Here is a 15,335-nt window from a genome sequence, read left to right as displayed (position 1 = left end):
TTTTTTAACTAGAGTCGCTGGAAAAAGAAGAAAACATTTTTCACGCAACTAATCCTGAAGGTAGAAATGGAAAGAAGAGAACGAAGGGGGAGAAAACACACATGGCTCTCTCCTAATGTATCAACTAAGCCAAAGCCTAGTTTAGGCATTTTTTTGGTTCCCTTCATGTTTAAATTGTTGAGCTGACTGTACTAGCCAAGCCAGCACAGTGCCAGCCACAGTTATGCTCTCAACATTTGGGCATTCCCTGCAGAATCGGTGGCATCAGAGAATACATGAAGACTACTCGCTGGATTGGTCACAACAAAAATGTTCATTTATTAAATTAACAAAAGAAACTTGCAACTTGCTGGTCTGTTCACTGGGACAAGAAATGTTTTTTAAATTAGTGATTTCCCTGCAACGGTTCTGGCACCTCGTTCACAACAAGGAGTGCAAGATCTTGTCGATGTTGGCAGACAGCAAGGGATGCCCGAGGCAGAAAGCGAGAAAACTTTCAGGGTCTTTGCCACAATGCTGAGTATCTGACAGGGGATGTGAAATGCTGTGCCACACCAGAAATGGAAGTGCCGCCACGGACACAGGTTCATCTTTCAGGTACGCTTTCACAGCCGTGCTCAGCTCTTCTTTGGGAAGGCAGTCTTCAACAGCAGCCGTGATGCGTGCGCGCAGAGTGAGGGCAAAGGAGGTGTCTATGAGCTGCTGCTTCTGGCCCCTGCAGTGGTGGTAGTAGGCAAGCGCTATCTTGGCCTGCCACAGCGGCAGCGTCGACTGGGTGAAGTCGTGGCGTGCTGTCTGGAACAGGTCGAAGAGGGTGGACAGTGTGTCTACCCTTTCGCGCATGGTGCACTCCAGCAGTATGGTGCCGAAGGCATGCTGCAGCGCTTGCTCGGAGTCGCCAGAGGCACGAACTCGAAGAAAGCACTCGGTAAACTTTGAGATGACGGTGTTTTCCGAAAAGCAGGCGGTTACCGTTGACCGCGACGACCAGCCACGCAGTAGGTCCTTGATGGCGCTCTGCTCGAGGGCAGTCTTGCAACCCGTGGGGTCTGTGGAATATGGCAGACAGCCGGCCTTATGCTTGACATTCAGCCTGCCGCGCGACGTCAGCACAGATTTAAGGAGGTCCCAATTCTTGTTGCGCTTGAAGACGATCGGCCAGTAACGGGAGTCATTCAGGGCAACGCACTCCAAAAGGTCAAGTTCTGGAAGGTGGCAGGGCGCCTTCAAAACGTACTCGCAGGGACCATAGGCCTTCGTTGGTTTAAACGAGACAGTTACGTGGCTGTACACAGCGTTGCCAGTTACGGTGTCAATTGGCAGCAAGTGGCGTGGCTCAACAGCTAGCACATAGAGGTGTCGGAAGGCTTGCAGATGGTAGCGGTTGTCGCTGCTGTGGATGGGGAAACGTGGAAACAGTGAACACAGCAAAGCTGCAATGGCAATGGGACGTGTGCTCAGGGTCAACTCCGTGCCGCCGAGGAACAAAAAGCCCAAGGCCATGTGGGTGGCCAGGTAAGAACCGTACAGGACGTGGCTCGAAGCCTGAGTGGAGCGCCGCCGGAGGAGGCGGCAGATGCGCATGACTTCCAGGTCACCAGTGCCAGCCATGACGAGAGACAGGCTGAGGATGGTGGTGAGAAGACATGTCTCGAGAGCGTTTCGTCCCGCTTGCTCAGCCACTGGCTGCTTCTGCAGGTCCAGAAAATACATGGTGTAATGTCGAAGGATCTCAAATGCCTGCAAGTTGGCAGAGCCAGCAAATTTCAGACCCAAGCAGAGGCAGGCACCTGCCAGTATGTTGCAGTAGGCCTGGTTCATGGTCTCGCGGTCAATGTCCATCTCTTCAGATGGCCTTTGAAATGCACAAGTGTTCACCACGTCAGGCACGTGGCCCTCAATCCAGGCTTTTGTTGGGCAGATTTCAGACCAAAGAATAAGCCCAGAGGCCAGCGTCCGCAGAAGGAGCAAGTCTGGTCGAACAATGTCTAGCAAGTACTGAGTGGTAGGGACAGCCATCCAGCCTGCCACTGCTGTGTTGCCACTGTTGAAGAACATCATGCCAAGAGCAAGCGTAGCTGCTGGACTGGTGACATGAACATTGACAGTATTGCCTTCCCTGATCTGGTAGCTGGGAGAGCGAAACCTTTCCCTCTGGTTTCCGGTAGGCCTCACCCGCCCTCCGACCATGTAATGGTGCAGCTGGTCGGCCATGCGCAGGTTAGAATGGTGGGACTGGGAACCTCCTTTTCCGAGCATGATCAGGCCCAAGGCAAGGCCAGCGGCCAGCGCATAACTCTCGCGGTCAACACAGTGATCCATCTCTGGTCCAGGGGGCCGGCCAATCTCTCCAAGAAGCGTTTCTGCCATCTGGCTGTGGCCCGACTCGGCATAGAGCAGCCCCAGCCCCATGACGGATGCCACACACACCTGCGGGTGAACGTCTAGCTCTGTGGAAGTTGGCGGCAGCAGGGCCTCAATGTGGATGCTCATCAACTTGGTGCTGGCCAGATCCATGGTGCCTCGTTTTGAAGCAGCCAAGCCGAGCAGGAGGCCAATGCTGGTCAACTCGTGGTTCTTTACCATGTAATCATGGACGGATGTTGTACTGAGGGAAGCCAAGTGGCCATTGAGACCCAGACCCAGGAGGAAGCCGGCATGCTCAATGGTTGCATCAGTGGCTGTGCTAGCTCGGGGCCTGTTGTAGGTGATCCAGCTCGAGTCCACATCACTCGCATCAGGGCAGATGCGCAGCCCAGCCGCCACACCGTTGTGGAATAGCGGCCACGTGTTCATGTTGGGAGGCACTTCAATGTGGGACATGTCAACGGTGGTATTTCGGAGGGGAACCCGTCCCGTGAGGCAGAGCTTTGGAATGGGCAGGGGGTCTGTGAGAACAGGCTGGCAGGTGCGCAAGGTCATGATGCCCCTGCCCACAGGGAGCGCCATAGTGCGAATGCACAGGCCATACAGGTGTCGCTCCTGTTCTTCCATGAACTCGTGATCACTCACTTCTGGTCTCTGCTGGATGTTAATGCTCACAGGAATGGACGACTGCAGAAAACGACAAGCGTCGCCCACACGCTGGTCTTTTCTGAACTTCAACTTGCACATTTCTTGGTTGAGGAGCTCGAAGCCACTCTCCTTGTCACTGACATTTGATCCCGGTTTATCATGCACCACTGGCAGAGTCACTTTCGCGTGGCATTTCTTCTCTTTTGGTGCTGTCAGCACTGCAAGGTCCTCCCTTCCGACCAGCTGATAGGCTGTCGAACCCCAACCAAGAGATGGGCTGTCCTGACACTCAACCATGCCATCTTGAAGAGGCGCAACAACTCCTGAAGGCCATCGGGAAAGTTGGGTCGAGTCAATTCCCAACTTCACTAGAAGAGCGACTATCTTTGCTCCTACACTAGTTTCCTTGGAAAATGAAAATCCAAAGCTTTCGACCATTTTCAATGGCGCTGCAGAAATATCTTGCAAGAGTTCATCAAAAACTGCATCCTCTAGAGGACAGGCAAGCACATTGTAAAGAAGCACAACTGCCTTGAGAGACTTTGTTGTACCAGAAATATAAAGGAATCGCGACTTGCTCTCACGATGTGACATCTTGTTGACAATCCATGCAAATATGTTTGGCGGTGACAAAGAAAACCATGGTGGGCTACTTGGCCTACTTTCAGGATTTGATGTGCCAGACAGGACACCGAGACTTCCAATTTTTTCAGGAAAATCTTTTCTATATAGATCCTGGTATGCCTTCAAGGACAGCTGGACAGCCAGCCTGTACAAAAACTCAGCGAAACGAGGCAACGAGGGCCATTCAAGCACATTCAACTTTGCATCTTCGTAAACAAGATGGAGAGCAGTAAGCACACTATAGGCATGCTCCTGCAATGGGGCAACAGTGCTTGCTAAGGTATCGGGACTCGAAACAAAGAGCGGCATCTTGGGACCTGGCTTCGGCACCCCTCTCAATGCCAATGCCAGAGACCCACCCGACTGCTTCATCAAGTAATCCCAGTCAGCGTTGCAGCCTCCTTCACTTGATTTGGACTTCTTCACTGCCACGGGAGTACCAAGGTCAGCTTCCATGCTCCCAGCCTGCTGCCGGCCACTGCCACTAACACAGCCCACCGTGCCCAGAATAAAGACCAGAAAGGAATTCATTTCAGTCGAAGCTGTCAGGTCGGTAGGTCCGGGTGCATTGCGAGACATGTACCACCTCATGAGCACCTGCAGACCTAGTTCTTGGGGCAGAACACTAGACAAGGCTTTCAGGCAGCGCTTCACAATCCTGTCCTTGGACATTGCAGGGATGCTGAGTCGATAGTATGTTCCGGATGACGATTCCAGTGTGACACGATTCCTTACAGCATCCTGTAGAGATACGTGATGTGATGGTGGCGGAGGTCCCGAATCTTCACCCAGCATCTTTGCGTGACGAGAGGAGGCACTCACAGACACAGGAGGAGAATTGCTGATGTCTTCTAACACGCTGTCAGCACCACAACTGTTGCCCATGGTGCTGCGACGATGGAGCGGAGGGATAGCACTACCAGATGTAGTACACTCAAGTTCCCTTGACGGAGCAAACAGAAATGATGGCACGTGCACCTTGCAGACCCTACTGGGTCCTGCATAGAGAGTGAGGCTGTGGTTCAGGTCAAGCACAAGCAGCATCCTGAGAGATGGCAGGTATTGGACGTCGAGTGCTGGCACTGAGTCGCACATGGTCAGCACAGGCCGGGCACTAGGCCTACTTTGCATGCAACTCACAAGCTTGAGCATCTTGAGGAAACGCAAGTGGTAGCAGAGGTACATGTTCCCAACCATGTCACGAGCGACAAACGCCTTGGACGCTCGCTCCCCTGAAGGCTGCGGCTCGCACCACAGTTTGTCGAGACAGATGTCTGGTACAGGCGGACGGCATTCGATCTCGTAAGGGTTGTAAAAAATGTCGCTAGTCTGCCTCGTGCTCGCGGTTACGTTGCTGTCGACGCTCGACTTGAACAGGGGCGAGCCGCTGCGCAGCGGAGACTGTGACCTGCTCAAGTACGCCATGTGTCCCAGCGGAGAATGGTTATGAGGTCCGGAGTTCTGCGCCAGGCTTAACGATGAGCGCGGCGTACTGTGCGCCAGTCGAGGCGAGCCGCCCGGCGAACCGAGGCCCTGGGAAGTAGAACCGGGAGTCCGCGACGACGATCCCGCCGGTGGGCGCTGGCAGTTCGATATAGGGGTATGGTCAACGCTGCCCGGTGCGGTGGTGTTGACCTGGTCTTCCTCTGCCGTGGTGCGGCGTACCTCCCACACGCTGTGCGCCGCCTGGCTCCGGTGGAACATGACCAACAGTGACGGCTCCTCGCACACGAACACGACTTCGGTGTCCGCGCTGCACTGCAGATATTCGAACTTTGGAATGTGGCCGTGCACCTTGGTCCGCGTCACTACAGGCGCCACTTCATCTAGCGGATGTAGAAGGCTGAACAACGCTGATCCGGCCGCAGAATTTTCACCCCCTGCGCCGAAAAGGCGCCGAGAGCGCGTCGCCGTTCGTGCTCGGCGTTCAATCAACAGCCCGTACCGCATGGGCCACAGGCGCGAAACGACGAAGGGTACGGGCCTCGTGTAGTCACCCCCGGAGCGCGAAAAGCAATGCAGCGTACCGGAGTATTCCTCGAAGAGGCACACGCAAGGGATCATTGTGTCCGGCTCCACGTTAACGTTGCCGCCGAGATGCCTTGCCTTGTAGTCAGATGCCAGAAAGTCGCACCACAGGGCGTCTTGAATCTTCCCGCCGATGTTAAATGTCTTAATAACCGAGCGCAAGCTGCCGTTGGACTTGCTCCACACCACGGTGTCAGTCGACGTGAACAGTTCTTCTTCACCGTCAGAGTCGTCGTCCTGGGACGGACTCTCACGGAGCTTCCAGAACGGCGACGCTTTCTGCTGAGCAGTGTCATCGTCGCCGTGTTCGCTCACGCGTAGGGAGACTCCCTGGAGGGCTTCTGAGAGCTCGACGGCGTTCGCGTGGCCGACCGACGCACTGCCGCTGATTCCGTCGTTCCGGGGCCGAACGTTACCGGGGTGATGTTTCAAGTACTGGGAGCCGAACGGCACGAACTCCAGGGGCTCCCCCGTAGCAATCATTGCCTCTGTGTCATCCAGACTTGCGTTTGTTTAACTCGGCGGGTACCTTCGAACAAATTTGGGCACCAAAGAGCGCTGAAACCACCCGTTTTGAAGTCGGGCGCCGCGCATTTGAGCAAACAGAACCTTGTGGACGCCGCCGTCGATGATGATGATGGTGACAATAACAAGTGCATCATGGACATGGAGGAAGAGAAAAACTCTAAATTTTCCTTCCTCCATGATCATGGAGCTCCGTGCCTGCTGAGTCAGTCCAAATGCATTTGCATTTTACGGGATAATGTAGAACATGATTACAAAAGCTTTTTGTCTGTTTGTTTTGATAATCATATTCTATCCAAGTGAAAGTCAATTAACTCCAAGGCAAGCCTGTAGTGCTGTGGCTCCATGGTCAATGGTCATAGAGTGGTGTTGCTTTTGCTTCGCCGAAATGAACGTGAGTGAAGCAGTGTAGTACGTTGCAGTGTGTCAATGCAGACAATCGGAGTTATGATTTAATCAGTTCATACATTTGTGAAGACATGCTCGTAACAGTGCCAGACGTCCGTGCCCATCTCTGTGGCTTGTGGAAGCCGTGCCTTCTTTGAATGTGAGAACCGAAACGCGAACGTCATGAGTGCGGGCAGTGCGGGTAGCGCGGGGCTCACACCGAGCAAAAGCACCGTGTACGTGAGCAACTTGCCTTTCAAACTCACGAACAATGACCTGCACCAAATCTTCGAGAAGTACGGCCAAGTTGCCAAGTGAGTACGTGAACTCATTGATCGGGCCAGCGCAGCAGTACTACGTGTCATCCCATGAGAAAGTGCTGGCATGCAATGAAATGTACTCTTGAAGATTGGACACTGATCAGTGTCGAACAAACTTATTGCTAATGTGGGTTTTGTAACTTTGCTCACATCAAAGTCTTTGCTGGGTCATTTCCAGTTTACGCTCGACTTCCAGTAAAAATAGTCGTGCTTGGTGGTGAAGGTACTCATTTCACAACAGCAGTATTAAGCAGACTGGCATGCATACATCCCATCATATCTCTGTCCCGCTCTCTTTTTTTGAGCGACAGCTGTTAGCACTATGTGTGTCCTTTATGTGGCGTCTTCGTTAGCGGTGCAGCACATGACGTCTTGACAACACGCCACGCTGATTGGGCCAAATATGACTCACTAATGGGTCTATACACAATGACGACACTTGTGATGCCGCAATTTCCTCCTCTGCCTCCTCTCACTGTACAGTTTCTCAATATTACCCCCCTGAGGCGCTCATGGAAGAAATGCTCTGAAAGTTTTCATACCAGCCTAACACGTACCTTTCACTTGCGTTAATTTTATTGAAGGAGTGAAAAATGCAGTAGTAACATAATATATAATCAGTGCACAGAGGAGAGCATCGTGGTGCAGCTGCCGATTCCAAGCCGGAATCCACGTTTTCAGCCCATCAATAGCCAAGCCAAATAGGAAACCTCATCTTCCCAGAATTCCCGCAATAGATGAAGTGCTTATTAAGAAACCCGGATAGACGGTGGCACCACTTTTTCCTGTAGGCAATTTCGACAAACTATACCCTCCGCCTCTTGCGTTGTCGCTTTATCTGTGACGCTAAACGCCTGCTTTGTATGAACGTATATGTATCCGCCCATGTAATTGGATATGTACTATGGATGACCGTGCATGACACACGACTGCTCAACACCCCCCCCCCAACCCATGCACACTTCACATCCCACAGGTGGACGGCTGCATATGGCTACTCCCCTATTCAGAGTTTATTACTAGTAAACTGGAGTCAGGCTACCGCTGCCTCTGAAATTCACTTTACCACAAGAGCAAATGTGCAGTCGATTTTTAACCTGTGGCCAATCTGGGATGTCTGTGGCCCTTTATCTTGGTCATGCAGGGTGACGGTCATGAAGGACAAACAGACATGGAAGAGTAAAGGAGTGGCATTCGTGCTGTTTGTGGACAACGAATCAGCCAACAAATGTGCCAGGGCACTGGACCAGCAGCAGCTCATGGGACGCACCCTTCGAGCGAGCATTGCAAAGTACAATGGTCGGGCACCCGAGTTCATTCGTCGCAAGGAGTATAAGGACAAATCGAGATGCTTCGAGTGTGGCGTAAGTAAGAAGTTATCTAAGCACTGAAGCCATCTTGTACCTCAAAATTATGTTCTTTGTGTGATTTTATAGGTTTTAAATTTTGCTTCAGTGATTACTTGTTTTAGCCTCTTCTTTTTGTTATGTTTGTGATCTTGTGACAATCAGTGGAACTAAATGACTGTTTTGGAGTCAGCATCAGTGAATGATCTTGACACTGTCAAAGCGTTCTCATGCCATTCATTATCCATTTTACTACTGTGGAGGATTGCTCGGATATCATATGTCAGGCATAACGTGCTTTGCCTACTTTGAAACAATGGCCATGTCACCATCCTTTGCTATGCGCAGTTATGGCTTTGTATTCTGGTGCTTTGAGGCTTTTTTACAGCATTTCCTTAACTACAAATGGGGTTATGTACCTGGTTAGGTTATATTTAGGCCCTTAGATATTTGGGTGAAAGCCAATTTCTTGCACTTAGCCAGATTTGTGAACGTTGGCTTCAACCAGATTTCTAGATAAAAAGCCACCTCCCTAAATATGTGGTCATCAGGCGGCTGATTTTGTTAGTGAAAGTAGCGGAATGCACTGTAAAAAAAATTTTAATCTTTTGCACAGGCATTTCAAATTTATTGCCAGCTGTAATACACCTATCTGGTTATTATTCACTTTAAGGTGAGTTCTAGAACTAGTACCTGTTAAAAGCAGGCCTGCAGCACACTGATAGTGATCTGATAACTTATTGTTATCGTAGTAGCAAGCGTTAGTTAACCTGCACTAACAATCACTACCTCTGTGCGTTTGGACATTCCAAATGGGAGCTGAAACAATCAAAAAAGACTCCTGAGGTTGGAATACATGCAGAGGCAATGGCATGAACATAAGAAAAAGGTGGCAGGTGTAGATAGTCAAGTATTTGAAGAAAAGCTATAAATAATTAACTGTAAACAAAGAAGGTGAGCTTGACATGTTTGTGAAAATAAGGCTTTTTCTAGTACCATATCAGAATTGAGTGCTCATGGTTCTTTTTTTTTTTTTTTCATTATTTGCAGTAGTAGAATCTCGATGATACGAATTCATAAAATTTCCTTGACTTGAATGTATTGTTTACATGTTCGGAATTTCGGGTGTTTCGAACGCTCCCCCCGCACCTCTACGGACGATACGAAGGCATGAGCTGTGACCTCACCCTCGAGCACTTAATGCTGCCCGTAGATCGCAGACTTCCGATCGCTAGTCATGCTGTACATACAAAGAACAGCGAGTACCAGCCTGCTCATCACCAGTGTCGCGATCGCCTGTCCATACGCACCACTAGCGTTGAGGTGTGTCCATGCGGCTGTTAATAAATCCTGTCGGCCATAAACAGAACTGCGTGAATGCAGCATTTCTCATGCTTCCCTTTTTGGGTTTTGTTCATTTTGGATGATGCGAATTTTTTCGTGACCCTTTGAGAGTCGTACATCGAGATTCTACGTGACCCTGTGAGATTTGTACATCGAGATTCTACTCTATAATGCAATAAGATTCTGAGTTGTGGCGCAGTTTTCCAGGGGAAACTTTATGAATTATGTGCGTAGGACAGCTATTTGCTACTATAGCTATGATTTTTTTTTTATTAGCCTCTATGCATGTTCCTAACCTTTTCTGGTGTGCCAGACCTGTAGAGGCTTCAAGTGGGTAGGTGCACCAAAGGAAGGGGGGTAAGTGGATGCTTATCGTTGGTTTTACTTTGCAGGAAGAAGGTCACCTCAGCTACCGCTGTCCGCGGAACTCCTTCGGTGAGCGAGAGGCACCGCAGAAGAAGAAGAAAAGGAGGAAAGCACAGCAGTAAGAATTCCCCTTTGCACCTAAATATGCGAAAAGCAATGGCTTGCTCCAGCCCCTGTTTGTTGCAAAGAGGTCATGCCATTCTCAAAACTTTCTACCTATCACCTCATGATCCAACTTACTCAGCAACCTGTGGCTACAGCCTGAATGCAGTGAATGTCATAGAGGGGTCATTAAAATAGCAAAGGGGAGGGGGTGTTCAATTATGGTTAGTATGTCACAGAATAAACTGTGTGTTGCAGCTAGTCTTAGACAACATGGCTAGGATGGAGAGCGTTTATTTGTTTCTGGAATGTACACTTTACAAAAACCTCTTTAGACAGCATCAGCATTTTCATGAACTGCATGGCATTATTGCTTGTCACCTTTGTGATGTTTGGTTGAGCTGCTGGCCAAACAATCAGTGTAGGCCGTTCGCTAAGCCTTCATTGTCAGCTTGAGCTAAGCAGATGGCTTGTGCAATAGTAGAAAACCACCCGAAACACTTTTCAGGGTTTCATAATGATCTCATGAGTGATGTCACCAAATGTCAATTGGCAAGGAAGTAAAGAAATTGCTTTCAAGCATAGCATGGAATGCAGTGAGGTCTAAAGACCCTGAATTCCACACTTTCGAAGAAAGTGAACAATGTGTTCAAGTCATCTTTAAGGCCCCTTCTACACTATGTTGAGAAGTTTGTGTTGAGAAACTATGTTGAGAAGTTTAAAGAAATGTTACAATATACATATTACAATATTACACATTACAATACAGCAACACGTTACAATACAGTGTGTTACAATATAGCAATGGGCTTAGAAGAATGTTGATGAACATTCAATTCATGTGGTGCCTGACAAACTGGATTTTTGTGCTAGTTATCTGTTCAGGCCTTATGCATAAGTGCTGAAAGATATCCCAGATAAAAATGTAGTTTGCCAGGCGTTGTAGTGGGTGTAAGCTAGGCTTGTTTTTGGTATGTGAAGACAGGAGCATTGCGTTGGTGTAATGCCTCTTGAACATTATGGGGTTTAAAATGGGGGAGATAAAATTCGTTTTCCCTGCTTAACCGCGGCTGACCCAGTTCAAAGCCCCGCGGACCTCACCCCGTGGTCGCGTACGCTACCGAGTGCATGCCGACCACGGCGGGCCTTGCTCTGAGGGAATAAAGGAACAACACTCTGGCTGTCACAAACAAGGCATTTATTGCTGTAACAACAATAACGCCAGCTAGCAACAAAATACACCGAGGAATCGAGGATGTCCGACTCACCAGCACGGCTATGAGCGAACGTTCGCCCACGCTAGGGCAAAGGGAAGCTCCGAGACCGGACGGGACGAGCTGAGGGGAACATGTTTCCACGCGAGGTCGCCCGCCGACGAAGAGCGGAGCCCTGCGCGTGAACGTCCACGCGCTTCCCCGATGCCGAGCAAAAGAGAGCTCATCTCTCCCCGCACGCGCGCAGCAAAACGCCATCCGTGGCGCTGGTGTCGCTGCAACACGAGCGCCCTCCTCTGTTAAAGTAACCTAACTGAGAAGAGTGCGTTGCGGGGGAGCTAACCACAGTTGGGGTGCATTGCGGGAAAGCGAACCACGGGGAGGCGAGTGCATCCCCACAACATTAATATATACCATGCTCTGTCTTGTCTGGATTTTTGTATTGAGTCACTGTACCGGGTCAGACCTTCCCTTGCAGCCTTTAGTTTTGAGGCCTCCTTCTGCATTATAACATTTTGTGTGACACACACTAATGAGTCCCATTCTGGGGATCTGTGATCCCAATCTGCCCAACATTTTACGATTATCCCCGCCCTTTCACAGAGCCCAAGATCCTCGGCCCGTGGCCACAATAGCCGACTACCATCAAGGCTCATAAGACAATGTTTTGTTTTTCCGAGAGACTGCCTTGCTTGCTAGATTGTGACTTTGTCTCTCGTTCCTTCTCTCTTCTCTTCCCTTTTTATCCCCTCATTCCCTTCCCCAGTGCAGGGTAGCCAACCGGAAACCTTTCTGGTTAACATCCCTGCCTTTCCCCCTCTCTATATCTCTCTCTCTCACACTAATGAGCATTGTGTTGTGTTCATAGGTTCTTTTCTCTGTTTTTCATAGCAAGTGCAAAGGCACTAACCTGCAATTTATGTGACTAAACTCTGCTTCTAAGCAGGTGGTTTATCCACATAATCTCATTGTTCTGAAGCGACATTTCATTTGCACTCATAACAGCTGGAAAAGGAGATGCCCTCTCTTTTGGGCTATTCTCGACTACTAAGTGCCAGAAGTTTTAGTGCAAGGATATTATTAGCTCATTTCTTTTTTTTCTTTTTCTTTTTTTTTTAGGCCCAAGGAACAAGAGGTGGAATCCACAGATAGTGAGCACGATGAAGATCCAGCCCTGGAGTCACTTCATGCAGCAATCAAGTATGAGGTATGCATGGCGAATAGAGACTGGAAGGTCCTGGTAGCAACAGCGGCGGCCATTTGTTTCTCACTGTTTTCCACCTTTGAACTCTGTTTCACTTGCTTTGACCACCTATTTATTCATTTATTAGATGAATACCCATTTGTTTAGTTGTATATTAGTTATACCGAGACCAAATGGAATTAGCACATGCCTTTGAATCAGTAGTCTGTCAACTCAGAGATTATTACAAACAGCAGCACAAAAGACTACTAGTAGTTCAAGATGCGGTGATGAACTGACAGCTGATTCATTGATTCTGCCAGCTGTGAATATATAAAAGAAAAAGAAAAAAGAATGATCATGCACTAGATACTAGCAAACACTTGGTAGATGGCTGCTTGGGCAGTTGATTTGATAGTCTGTTGTGTTCATCCAGTAGCACTAAGCAGTATGCGGGTGTTGAAGGTCATTTAGCTGCAACAACATTCGCTGCTAATTCTGTTGCGCTTACAACTGCATGCTGCACGGTACAGTCTGTAGTCGTATAGTTGCAGCAATTTGTTAGGCAATAAAAGTAACCTATGGCATGCTCGTGCAAACACCACAGCCAGAATTCTCGTTGTTACCATCGCACAAAGAAACCCAACAGCAGCCCATGCAGTTACAACGTGTCCAAAGAAGCAGCAGTATCACCATTGGCCTTACATTTTGAATCCAATATACCATAAAATATATTCCATTAAAACTGTGAATATGTTTTTTCATTTCAAGGATGTTTAGAGAAAAAACAACTTTAATTCAGTTAAATTTAGTTCACTCTTGTAGGCTGATTGTTATTGAACTGTCAGCTCACAACTGTAAACTGAAATTAATTGCATTCGAGACCATTGAACCCAACAGTGGCCACTTCCATTCTAATGTAACAGCAACACAACTGTTGCCAGTTTAATAGGGAGTGTCAAATCCTCATATCTTCAGCTACCTACGAAAAGTGCTTGCATAGCAAGGGTATGAAGAACTTAAAACAAAGGGCTGTAACACTTCACTTCACTTTATTACCTTAAAGACCCCCAGTTAGGGGTATTACATAAGGGGTGGGTACAGGCAGAATACAGATAGGTGGGTACAGATAGAAAGGGACACTAAAGGAAAATACTAAGTCAAGCATCACCTGATACCTGATATGTTATTTTTTTATGAGCCAGAAAATAGCATAAATGCAAAGTATACCTGGTGCCGCCACTTTCAGATTCGTGACGCAGCAACGGGTGTTGTATTCATGAGCTTTCTGCACACTCCGGCTACGTGTAGTCGTATGTAGCAGGTTCAGAACTGCAAGCTCTCAACTTCATTCACGCTGTGTGTGTGTGCTTGCTATGTGGCTAGCGAAGCGGTTTCGTTCCACTTCAGCCGTCAAATTGGTTACTTTGTGCAGGCTGTGAGCGCTGTGAAATTGTAAGTGTTTGTGTCTTTATTTTTAATAAACACTCATGCAGACACGTGCATGCATACACATCGTCCACAGGGTGTAAGCGCATGGTCTTCTGTGCTTCTCATTTCGCTCATTAAAGAAAGAATTTTCCCAGTGCGGGTCACCATGCACACAGTACTTGAGGCAAGAAAGGCAGGTAAGCAAGGCAGGTAAGCAAGGCAGGATTTTCCAAGGGAAAAACATTCAACCAGTTGATGCGTGTTCGTCAAGATTTTACTAGGCATCTTCAGTCACTTGACTTATGCATAGATCATAATGGCAGTGAATAAACGAGAAAACAGCTAGATTATGCTGTTTTCCAATACGTTTTGGTTTTTGTCGGTGAGAATTTGGAATTTGCTGGACCCTGATTAGCCACTATCACATTTTTCTTTTCACTGCCAACAGCAACAGCAGCGGGAGCAGGAATCCCGAAGCAGCCAAGCTGGGACCGAGTCTGGCTCGGCGGCTAGCCGACGTCGGATTCGCCAGAGTGCATATTTCAGCGACGAAGAGGAATTTGATGAAGGAAACGGCTGATTCGGCAGTTTGTTTGGTGTGATTGTTTGTCATATGTTCATCGCACTGTAAATAATCATGGAAATGACATCTCATTTTATTGACGCAGTTGTGGCTACTCACTCATCTTGAGTTGGCTTAGAGGCCAGGAAAGGTGCATAAATTAGTTAAGTTGCTAGAATCAAGCTTCCCAAGTTTTCTTGTTTTATTGCTTTTACATGTATTTGCATTAGAACTAGCTAGTCTTGCTGTCCATGTGTGTTTGCAATGTCTTTTTCTAATAAAAAGGTTTGCATGTTTGAGAGGTGTGGTTGCTGATGAAATAGTTGTGCTGGACATTAAAAAACAGTCCAACACTGTAGAAATATCAGTGCTCTTTAAAACTGCAAAATTGTGCAAAAATGTCTCTTATAAGCGTATAAGCTGATAACAGAATTCCCTTGCATTGATTTCCTTCGCATAATATTTTGACCTCATTTTAGGCTTTGTCGCATTGTTTTGCTGCTTTGATGCCAGATGTTGTACGAAAGCATTGTCTTCACACCATGGAATAAAGTTGGTGAAAAATTTCCCTTGTATTGCCATTCCTAATTGCTGGCTGTCATGAATAGTAGCTGTTGATGCGATACAGGCATTAGACTTTGTCAGATGGCACATGTCTGGAGCCGATTTTGAGGCTGCACTGGGGAATTGATGGGGAGCTCAGACGCTTTGGAGAGTCTAAGAGCTGTTCTCGAACACAGAGGTCAGTGTACTTCTTGGTCGATTTCAGTAATGAAACTTCGGGATAATTACATTTAAAAAAAAACGGCATAGAGTGGGCACAATAATTATCAAAAAATCAATTTTCTTGACCTTTTTGAGGAGATTTTAAAGCCACATACCCCTTCA

General features: G+C 48.2%; 2 protein-coding genes across 3 annotated transcripts; one reads left to right on the top strand and one right to left on the bottom strand.

Annotated features, from left to right (window-relative positions):
* Window positions 1–294: 294 nt before the first annotated feature.
* On the bottom strand, window positions 295–6,284 carry shtd (anaphase promoting complex subunit 1). The gene has a single exon (XM_089552061.1). The coding sequence runs from the start codon at window positions 6,148–6,150 to the stop codon at window positions 421–423; it is 5,730 nt and encodes a 1,909-aa protein (XP_089408187.1). The 5' UTR covers window positions 6,151–6,284; the 3' UTR covers window positions 295–420.
* An 85-nt stretch (window positions 6,285–6,369) lies between these two features.
* On the top strand, window positions 6,370–15,013 carry LOC149335371 (zinc finger CCHC-type and RNA-binding motif-containing protein 1-like). Of its 2 annotated transcripts, none has more exons than XM_089552059.1 (5): window positions 6,370–6,897; window positions 8,044–8,263; window positions 9,982–10,073; window positions 12,391–12,478; window positions 14,334–15,013. In XM_089552059.1, exons 1-5 carry the CDS (start codon window positions 6,851–6,853, stop codon window positions 14,463–14,465), a joined length of 579 nt encoding a protein of 192 aa, XP_089408185.1. In that variant the 5' UTR covers window positions 6,370–6,850; the 3' UTR covers window positions 14,466–15,013. The 2 variants fall into 2 exon arrangements, with proteins under 2 accessions (XP_089408185.1, XP_089408184.1); XM_089552058.1 differs by having other exon boundaries at window positions 6,375–6,893.
* The last annotated feature ends 322 nt before the right edge of the window (window positions 15,014–15,335 follow it).

Source organism: Amblyomma mixtum, chromosome 7 (assembly GCF_055824585.1).
Source record: "Amblyomma mixtum isolate Tamu chromosome 7, ASM5582458v1, whole genome shotgun sequence".
Lineage (NCBI taxonomy): Eukaryota > Metazoa > Arthropoda > Arachnida > Ixodida > Ixodidae > Amblyomma > Amblyomma mixtum.
Note: the sequence above shows the minus strand (reverse complement) of the source record. Positions and strands in the feature narration are given on the sequence as shown.

Bases quoted from the DNA above. Each gene is read 5' to 3' on its own strand.
- shtd (XM_089552061.1), bottom strand. From the start codon at position 6,150: ATGATTGCTACGGGGGAGCCCCTGGAGTTCGTGCCGTTCGGCTCCCAG.
- LOC149335371 (XM_089552058.1), top strand. From the start codon at position 6,763: ATGAGTGCGGGCAGTGCGGGTAGCGCGGGGCTCACACCGAGCAAAAGC. The intron at 8,264-9,981 runs GTAAGTAAGAAG...TTTACTTTGCAG, and splicing joins CGAGATGCTTCGAGTGTGGC to GAAGAAGGTCACCTCAGCTA. The intron at 10,074-12,390 runs GTAAGAATTCCC...TTTTTTTTTTAG, and splicing joins AAAAGGAGGAAAGCACAGCA to GCCCAAGGAACAAGAGGTGG.